Here is a 10,095-nt window from a genome sequence, read left to right on the forward strand (position 1 = left end):
GCTGGGAACTGAGTGGTGCTGTCAATGTTAGTAATGGTCAAGCTCATAACTTAGGGTGACTGTTTTAATCTAAAAAACTTGCTTATTTGGATTGCATCCAGACATACAAATAATGGAATTAAAGATGGACAATTAATTCAGTGACAGTCAAAAATTGTAATTCAGAGGTTTTACTTTTGGTTACCCTGACTTTTCTATTGAGCTCTTGGGGCTCTGTTCCACTCTGCATAGAAGGTACCTGGTGAGCATGGGAACAGTTAACCAGGGAGAGCATCGCAACAAGCAGCTAAAAGGTACTTGATTTTTACTAATCACCCTTTAATACTGTCAGGCTGCAGGCATTTAAGATACTCAGGTTTAGAGGGACTGAGTCTATTCAGCTTGCCCTGCTCCCTGGCTTCAAATGCTCAAATCATGTAAGAAGAGCTTTGTTCTGTGCTGTCTCTTTCTCAGTGTAGAATGCAAGTGCTTGTAAACATGCAAAACACACCTTTTTTTTAATGGCTGTTTATATACTTTTGTTGTTAAAGATATTTTGTACCTTTTACCTTAGTTATTTAAGTGCATCCAGAAGACTGTGTATTTAAGTGGTTTGGTTTGCAATGCAAAATGTGTATATTTGTTTCTAAATTGGCACCATGTTCATGTATGATGGTCACTGGGTTTGGCATGTGAAGGTTTCCATGGAACTATTAAATGATTTTTATCAAAACCCGATTAGTAACTGTTTAAGAGCGTTAACTCATGAGCCCCGCTGCACTGACAGCGCTTCTCACTTGCTGCAGTACAACACACACATACACTACACCACTTACGTCAGTTGAAGCTTTAAGAGACAGGACCAATTATTTAAAAATTCATTAAAATATTCAACTTTATTAACAGGATATTTACATTTTTTTTCCTGCTCTTGGTCAACCATGATGAACGTTCAAAGGTAAAAAAGCATTAAGCAATAACCACAAGATGAAAACATTTTAAACCTATACAATACTTTATACACAAATTTATACAAAGGAACACTTAAATAATACAACTGGACACAAAAATATACACTTTTTGAGAAATTCACATCAGTAATTGTATAAAGCTCTCTTCTGTACTAAGGGTCCTGAAAATTTAGGACTAAAACATTAGCTCTGTAATGCAAAAGGGTTATTGTGACAGTCCTCAAAGGCCACTATATAGCACACGGACATATTCAAGGCTATCATCAGCTTATAGTTCAGTCTGTGTATTCAAGTTTTGAGGTCCTTGTATGATTATGCAAACATCAGAAATAGAGTGGTATAATAAACGGTACATAGGGAAGCAGAGGTTTGGAGCCAGCAGTAAACGCTGAAGGCTCAAAACAAACACCCACTTAACCAAGCGTTTGCTACTCCCGTTTATTCAAAGATAGAAAGAGTAAATGCACTTACATAAAAATAACTCTGACTGCTCAGCAAGCGTGCTCCTGTGATTTCATATTAGTACAAACCTAAAAAACCTGCCCTACGCCTTTGAAACTAAATGGTCCTGATTCCCCTGCTCCTCCTGGAGTACATGGACATTAAGGCTTTGAATCACCTGACCCAGGACTTCACACCGTTACAGTGGGGTCCCCGGGGGTGCCACTGTGTCTCACTGAGACTTGGCACAACTGGAATTAAAGCTCACCACCTTAAGGAAGCAGAAGGACACATGCTCATGCCTGGACTGGTCTGTTTTGTCTCTGAACTACAAGGTAATGGTTGAGTAGTAACAGTACTTCATGGCAAGAGACAAGTACGTAACAGTTTGTGTTTAAAAGCAAATTATTAACTCAGTGGCAACATCTTTGGAGAAACTTTTTTTTTTTTTTTTTAATTCCTATGGATTTCATGCAGAAATATACTTCTTAAGATCACCTTAAGAACTGACATTTTGGATGGAACTGGAATGTGTATCCCAAACTGCTGATGGAAAACAAAGTCCAAAATCCCTTCCTAAATTCTTGTCATACGTTTGTATCTTGCAGCAATGGTTCTTTAGCTTCCCCAGGAGCCTGGGGGCTGTGGGGGTGGCCATGGCCGCCACAGTGCTTCTTCCAGTTGCTGGAGCGGACAGTCAGGTTGGTGTGTTCAGGGATAAACAAGGCAACGAGTAGTGCCAACAGCACGGAGCAGGCTCCGAACAGGAAAGGGGGGCCAGGAATGATGGAGTTCTGGAAACAACAGGAACACCACACAGGGTTAGAGGGCCCTCAGCCACCCGGGAGCAGACCACAGCTGCTCATTACACACACAGCCCTCAGTGACATGGCTTAGTGCTGGGGAACGGTTGGACTGGATGAGCTTAAAGGAGACCTTAAAGGAAGAACTGTCACTTGCTACACTCAGCACCTCAGTACATGTCCCCATAGGGGAAAGGACATTTACGAGAGGGAGCAGATGCTTTCCTATTACTGCTCCCCCACTTCCTCTTCTAGTGAAAGTTCTTTCTGCTGAGTCTCCTCAACAAATTAATATCCATCAGGAACTAAAGCAAATACAGAAAGCTTGGTTAAAGAGCAACAAAACCAAAACATACAAGGTGAAACAGAAATACAGTGCCAGGGAGACAGGAACATCAGGACGCTGCTGTTCAGCCCATCCTCTCCTCCATCAAGTTTCTTCACAGGGGTGAGCAGTTCCCTAACTACAGTCAGCTGTCTCCAAGAGTTAAACTAAAGCCATCCAGGTAAAGTTAAACAGAGATCAACCACCCTTGGCAAGAGTGAGTGAAGAATCTCGTTACACACTTCAGTAGGCTACAGACAGTGACGCTCAGGAGATAGCGGGCACAGGCTCTCCTCCCAGCTTGTGTTTTTGAAAACAGTAAGTAAAATAAGAATACCTGTTGCAAATGGTACTGTGTGACCACGCTGCCTCCTGATGGGGACTCGGGCATGGGGAGTTCATTCAGTTCAACGTGAAAGATATAGAATATAAAACCATAAAGTGCTGGGCCCAAGCCATTACACAGGCCCCGAATTCCTGTTATCATCCCTTGAACAACACCTGGAAACAGTAAAATACACCGTTATCTATATTTATACATCTAGAATTAACTATTTTTAATGGATCGACAGTACTCCAGTCACTTAAAACTGATGCAAGCAGGCAAGTGTCTCTAAATGATGTTGCAATACTGGGTAGCAAGGTAGCTGGGGGGGGGGGCAGAAAAATTGCCATTATTCAAGTATTTTTGCTGTCTCACTAAGTAAATTGCTGTGTGCAACCTGCAGAACATAGCAAATGTCTGTCAAACGTGAGGCAAGAGCCAGCACCTGAAGTTTGCTATTGATTTTGCTGCTGTTGAGACCTGGTGAATGTTCTCCCTGTGTGCCAGAAGGACATAATACTTGGAAGCCGCAATCTGAATGAGGACAACACGTACCCTGCTGGTCAGCATCCGCCGTTCGGGAGACCAGTGCACTTACAGCCGGGAAAGTAATACTGGACATGGCTGCCACGGCGCCAGCAGCCCACATCATCCTGCAAGCACACAGACACGGGTGACTGCGCTGTCCCGCGACACGTGGGCACACATGTACGTGTGTACATATGTGTACCCAAACGCACACTCGAGCATCTCCCTTGGACAAAGGGTAACATGCAGGAAAGGGCTGGATCGTTCAGACACTGCAATGATATTCACCTACCAGGGCTCTGATCCAAAGCCGTACCATGCGAGCTGCAGTATTTGAAAGCCAAGGCCCAGGAGGATGGTGTTCTTGTTTCCAATAGACCGCATCAGTAAACTCAAAACTATTGTCTGACACCGGCAAAAAGAGAGAAAAATGAAACATTTCAAAGAAAAACAACATTTTATTCTAAGTGTTCAACCCATGCGGCTTGAGTAATGAATTAAAAAAGCAAAACACCTCAAAACATTCTATTCTGAATGTTAAATACATGCAAATTAATTTTCAAAAGCCAAGTGCAATTCTCTGTAAGCAGCATTTGCCAAGAATTCAGGAATCTCCACTAAAGAACCAGCAACTGTGTAGCAAGTACCTGCCCTTTTGACAAGGGTTTGTGGTGACAGGACCAGTGAATGGCTTTAAACTGAATGAAGGGAGCTTTAGGTTAGATCTAAGGCAGAAGCTCTTCCCTGTGAGGGTGCTGAGGCGCTGGCACAGGGTGCCCAGAGAAGCTGTGGCTGCCCCATCCCTGGCAGTGTTCAAGGCCAGGTTGGACACAGGGGCTTGGAGCAACCTGCTCTAGTAGAAGGTGCCATGGCAGAGGTTGGAACTGGATGAGCTTTGAGGTCCCTTCAACCCAAACCAGGCTGGGATTCTGTCAAATAACATGAACAAACTGTCACCTCTTCTTTGATGCACAAAGGATGTGGTTTTCCCAACACAAGGCAGTCTGGACGCTAAGGAACCAAACCCTGCCTGGGTTTTCACCTAAGGGAACTGCAGCATTGTGAAAGTTCTGCACAGCACTTGGCTCTTCTGGAGTTACCAAGCCAATGGAATGCAGAGCAGAAACTCACCTGTGCGATAATGGAAAGAATCCCAAGGACTGCTATAAATGCTGCAACACTTTCCGAAGAAAATCCCATGATCTGTGTTAAAAAAAGGCAACTGAATGATGAACAGTAAAGTACGTATCAAGGTGTCACAAACATCAAATGCACTGCACACAGCTGGCATTATTCAACCCCTCCCTAACTTAGAAGAAAAGGTGGGGTTTTGTTGGGTGGGGATGTGTTTGGTTTGTTCCTTCCATTGTGTGTCCTTGCTTCCAAGCAAGTACACACAAAAAAAGGGGCATAAATAGAAAACAATTTGTCTCTAAAAAGAGACAAAACCAGAACAGGAAGAGGACTTAAACCTGCCGGAAGCTGCAAAGCGCACTGGTTATCTCCACGTCCTGCATTCATCCATCCATGCTGCAAACTGCCTGGTAAATTCATTTTTGTTCAAATCCGTATCAAAACGTTCAGTTACCTGTCTGAGGTACAGGAAGAAGCTGGAATATTGCCCTGCCTCCGGGAGGTATGAAAGAAAGACCGTTATGCAGATTAGCAGCACGATTGAGTCCTGGCCGACTTTCTTCAGTGACTACGGCAAGAAAATAGTATTAGGCACCATTTAGTCTTCATATTCAACAAGCAACCTAGCAAGAATCCCAAAAGCTTGCCAATTCCTGGGGCTGTGCTGTGGTACCACCAGAACCTTCCCTGCGTGGTCACTGGCAAAGTACTAGCAGCAACACAAAGTTAAACTTGAAAGATGTGGTTTTTCAAGCCTTAAACGTAGTGAATTCATTCTCTTCCCTGTCTCAAAAGCTCAAGGTTTACAACTAACAAATACTCCACATTATCATAGCTTACTGCAAAGGGGTCAGCCTGTTCCCACGAAATGGGTGCTCCCCAGGACGCTGGCCTCATCTTCTCTGGCAGCGACTCTGGTACAGCAACAAGAATAAAGCAGATGTCCAACAGGGCTATGGCTGTAGCCAGCACCACGACCAGGCTGTCTCCGTAGACTCGACCAAGGTAGGCACCAATAGCAGGGCTGGTAACTAAACTTGCTGCAAAAGTTGCTGACACCTACAACAAGGAGCAGCTGGTGAGATTCACAGTCAAAAGTCAACAGTCCTGTTACCCACCTGCCCCCATTTTCACAAGCCTAACCATTTCCATCAGGTAGGGATTGAAAGTAACTTTCCTCCTGGGACACTGGGGTAGCAGTGGCTCTTTCCCAGCATGTCTCAATTCCTGATGTGTACAGGCAGAAAGAAACTATTTAGTTCCCATTCTGCTCCTCTGTAACTGCAGGGCTTGAGGGCCCTGAGACCGGGCAGGTCACCGGGAGACACCGAGAAATGGAGAGGAGGTGTAAGAACCTGGACAAACAAACTGCTTGCAGCAGTGCCTGGAGACTGGAGCAGGCAGCATCCAGCTGTCACACAGCAGCAGTTCCAGCAGCATCCAGAAACAAAAGGTAAGATTTTTGACAAGACAATGGGGTAGTACTTGTGTGAGAAACAATGGAGGGGTAACTCAGAGCCTCCCAAACTACACCATGAACACTGGTAACAACTGTTAAGACAGACATATGAAAGCCAGCTTTTAACAGGTTTGAAGTTAGAAGCAGAATATTCAAGAGACACAGGACTGGGCAACAAAAACAATTCAACAGAAAAACCTTGCTCCAAACTTGCCACAGAAGAGACAAGAATACAACTCTGAAAAGCTTCCCCTGCTGAAGGGTTTAGTGCTAAAGACACAGGAACAAGGCCCCAAAAATACCTACCAAGCCATAGGCCATGCTCCTTTCATGTTCTTGGGTTATGTCTGCTACATATGCAAAAACCACAGAGAACGTCACTGCAAACACTCCAGAGACGGAGATAACGGCAAAGTACCACCTAGAACAGTGCAAAGCAACCCATCAGAACAGTAAATGGAACAAAGAGCCTCTATTCACAGCCTGAGCACAGTTCAACAATAAATCACCTTACCCAAATTGCCGTGACAAATACCAAGTTAAACGTGGATAAAGCTAAACTGAACATGCCGATACAGTTGTGCAGCTCCTCCTTAGTGCACCAAGGGCAAGCACTGGAATTCTGTAACATCTACAGAAAGCTGCTGTGGTTAAGAACTTGTAGGAGATGAGGTGCTGGATTTACCTTTGGCTGGAGGCCTGTGACCCAAAGCAAATCGGGAACTTCAGGATTTTGAGAATCTGGTCATTGAGAGGTCAACATAAGCCTTATCTTTGTGCTATAGACACCAGACGTGTCATTTGCACCACGAATCTACACTTAGAAACAAGCTACTTCCCAGAAAAGGGATGAGGAACAATGTGTGACCACAGTGAAGGCTGGAAAGGCTCACAGAGGTACCTGAAGAGGCTCTGCCCTGCAGTTTACTGGAGATCATTCCAGTATCTTAGTATCAGTCTAGCATCCTAGCATTCCAGGCAGAAGTACCTGAAGTAGGAAGTGGGGCCTTCAGCAAAGAGCTCAAAACCTACAGCTCTTAAAATCCTCACCAAGGCATTTGGCCTCATGGCAGCTGCTCCAGTTTGACTCTGCTCTCCCAGCTTTGCACCAAAGCAATACAAAAGCATCAACCCTCCATGAAGCACAAACACAAGCAATGCTGTCAAGAAACAACAGATCTAGTGTGAAAGCATCCACTAACCATGGGCTGATCTTCATCAGTGGTATTGGTGCACAGGTGAAAAACACTGTTAGCAGCAGGAAGGACTTCCGTCCCCATACATCGGACAGGGCACCAATGAGTGGGGCACTGAGAAAGGATAACAAGCCCTAAACGAAACAAAACATTTCCTGTTAGAACAGTTGGAAGGGGTTAGAACAGCGACAGCAAATCCTACCACAAACTGAGAGCAGCCAGGCCTCTACTTTTGAGTAAAGCTGATGACTCTTGTGCAACGCACTGAAGGCAACATGGTCCAGTGTTACCCATGTCTGGTTACACACAGCTGAGGTAACAATTTGAGATCTGTTACCTCAGAACCACACAAAATTCAAAATGCAGATGATCCAGTGGCACCTGCAGGTTCATGAACTGTGTTTTGTAGTTTTATGTACTTTGAATTCACATAAATGTAAGTAATTGAAAAAGCCCCACCGCAGCAACAAGCTCCAAGTAAACCACTACCCAATTGTAACACCACATGGTGCCATCAGGGACTGGTCAACTGCCTTCCTATTTGCTGACCCCAAACAGTGGGTAGAGACAAAACGGTATCTTACTAAAAGATGCAGATTTGCTTTTTTAGCAACAATGTATTCCCTTGGTTTATTTGTACTGTGAAAGCTCTACTGAAAGAACTCTGGATTACGTTTTCCAGTCAATTCTCTATTCGTCCCACCACTCACTTTGCATTGTGCCTGCTAGAAACTTTTGCACCTTACCTTTACTCCTTGAATTAGACCATTCATTAGAAATGTATGTTTTGGGAAGGTTTCATGCAAAACCTGGAGAAAAAATACAAACACTGTAACTTACACAAAGTATTAACTACACACACCGCTCGTGATGTGTCCAACATCTACAGTGGCACAACCACAGGAGTTTAACACTTCCATAGAATACAGGGAAAGAAAAACAAGAGGAACCATGAATAATCTATTTAGTCTTTAATTCACACGGAAGGCACGTTGAGATTTTAGTTTTATGTGCTAGAGGCCTCAGTTCCCTCCACACCTGGGGAAGGATCCCTGTCATCCAGTTTCAGTGCCTGAAATCTAAACAGGCCACAGGGAACCCAGAAAACGGTCTCAGGCTCGAGTCTCCACATGCTACTGTTTACCTGTGGGACCTGGGGAGGGAGTGGAGAGACCCCATCGTTCTCAAGTGCCTTTCCACCCGGTGGCTAGAGCCCAGCTGTGCAGGTAAGACAGGAGCACCCCTCAGTCTGACTGTGCCACACGAGATGGACTCCATCCAGTGACCAAAGTGCAGCTCATCTCCAGGAGGAGACTGTCCCTAGTCAACATCAGCTTACCAAGCTGCACCAAGACTGCGTTTTAGGTGGAGTCTGCTTGGAGATCTTTAAGCCTTTGCTCCTTTTAATTTGCAAGCATGTGTCACTCTCAAAGATTAAATTCAGACGGAAAGCAACTAACTCCATTAGAAAATAATTTGGTACAAACACGCTGGGATGACTGGCTCACTAATCACAGGGAAGCTCCTGACTGGTCTAACAGGGTCTGTATGCTGAAGCCTCCGTTTCAAGCACAGCCAGGTCAGCAAAGATCTCCCTCCTTTGAAACCTGACCAAATTTCAAGTGTATTTTTGTCCTTAATGTGTAATGTGCTAAATTTTTGTAGTACCTTGAAAGGAAAGAGATTTCACTGCCGTCTCGCTGGTTTCAAGTCAGAACATATTTACATGTCAGCTTGAGCATTAGCAGACTGCACATAAACAGCCCCGCTGCCCCATTACACTGCTGCTTCCAGGAATTTAAAACACAAAACTTCTCATGTGCACAACAGAGCAGCTCAATGCTATAGAACTGTCATTTAATTCAGAAGATGTGCAGTGCCTTTGCAGCAAATGTCCCATCTCCCATACAGTGAAAAGAATCTTCAGCCTATCACTTACCACCAGGGTGGGCGCTGTCAAGAGTCCCCAAGCAAAGAACTCCAAGAAGATCACTATCACAGCGTGGTAGACACTTGGAGAACCTATTCCTTGAGGCTAAAACAAGAGAAAAACCAGGTGATCAAAACATCTAATAATCTACCACTGTCACGAGAAATGCATGGGAACACTACAAACAGAAGAATTAAGGAATGGAACAGGACTCAGAACCTGGAATAGTTACTCAAGCTAACTGGTATTCTGACATTCCTTTTTTTAACCCTCTGCTACCATGATCCTGAAGTGTCTTAATCCCCTGCAGAATACAAAGCCTGCTCCCATCTCAAAGTGAAAAATAAACCACTTGTACTGCCAGTCTGGGGAACAAGGATGCTGAGAGCAGAGACAGCCTCTTCTCTGGGGAGTTAGTTCCTCTTCCTCGAGAAAAAATGTTTAAGACCACACAATGTTGCATGGAAATCAAGTTCTCATCATTTCAAAACATGGCGAAGCCCGATAACCCGGTCTGCCCAACAGCTTTAGAGTACTTCTGCTACTAAAAGGCACCATGGCTACAGACAAAATTGAGCTCTGAATCAGGGAAGAAAAACTGAAAGAATGAACACTAGAAGTGAAGCTCAGGAACAGCACTGATCACTTCCCAAATCCTGACAGCAGGCCTACGTTAGCCAAAATGTGCCCCAGCTGCAGAAAGAGACCTAGATAAAAGATTTGAAGTAAGGAACTTTAAATTATTTGGTGATTTAGTATAATCAGAAGCAGTTTTTGAGGAGAACAAAAAGAGCACTGGTGGGAGAACCTGCTCATCTCATAGACCTGTAAATGCCAGCCTGTCAAACAACATGCCACAGCTCATCATTTGCAAATTGAGGAAACGGTGCACTAGCTATTTTCAGAGGGAGGCGGGATGAGTAACTCCTGAGAAATCTCATGAGCATGCTATAAGCTTACGAGTGCTGTCTTAGCATTTACCTTCCTGGCTCTGTCTGGAGGTG

General features: G+C 44.4%; 1 protein-coding gene across 1 annotated transcript; it reads right to left on the reverse strand.

Annotated features, from left to right (window-relative positions):
* Window positions 1-856: 856 nt before the first annotated feature.
* MFSD14A (major facilitator superfamily domain containing 14A) lies at window positions 857-9,569 on the reverse strand. Its single transcript, XM_057402358.1, has 12 exons — window positions 9,450-9,569; window positions 9,101-9,196; window positions 7,908-7,970; window positions 7,168-7,295; window positions 6,272-6,386; window positions 5,347-5,565; window positions 4,961-5,074; window positions 4,504-4,575; window positions 3,665-3,777; window positions 3,400-3,497; window positions 2,857-3,020; window positions 857-2,185 (listed from the first exon to the last, which is right to left on the reverse strand). The coding sequence occupies exons 1-12, from the start codon at window positions 9,552-9,554 to the stop codon at window positions 1,979-1,981; spliced, it is 1,494 nt and encodes a 497-aa protein (XP_057258341.1). The 5' UTR covers window positions 9,555-9,569; the 3' UTR covers window positions 857-1,978.
* Between the last annotated feature and the right edge of the window lie 526 nt (window positions 9,570-10,095).

This window comes from Pezoporus wallicus, unplaced genomic scaffold, assembly GCF_028554395.1.
Source record: "Pezoporus wallicus isolate ANWC-B61680 ecotype Strahan unplaced genomic scaffold, APGP_CSIRO_Pwel_v1 contig_3489, whole genome shotgun sequence".
Taxonomy (NCBI): domain Eukaryota; kingdom Metazoa; phylum Chordata; class Aves; order Psittaciformes; family Psittacidae; genus Pezoporus; species Pezoporus wallicus.

Excerpts from the sequence above, each read along its gene's own strand:
- MFSD14A (XM_057402358.1), bottom strand. The coding sequence starts at position 9,554 with ATGCAACATTGTGTGGTCTTAAACATTTTTTCTCGAGGAAGAGGAACT. Across the intron at positions 6,387-7,167 it reads CTGATGAAGATCAGCCCATG|GTGGTACTTTGCCGTTATCT; the intron begins GTTAGTGGATGC and ends GCACTGTTCTAG. Across the intron at positions 3,778-4,503 it reads TTCTTTCCATTATCGCACAG|ACAATAGTTTTGAGTTTACT; the intron begins GTGAGTTTCTGC and ends TGCCGGTGTCAG.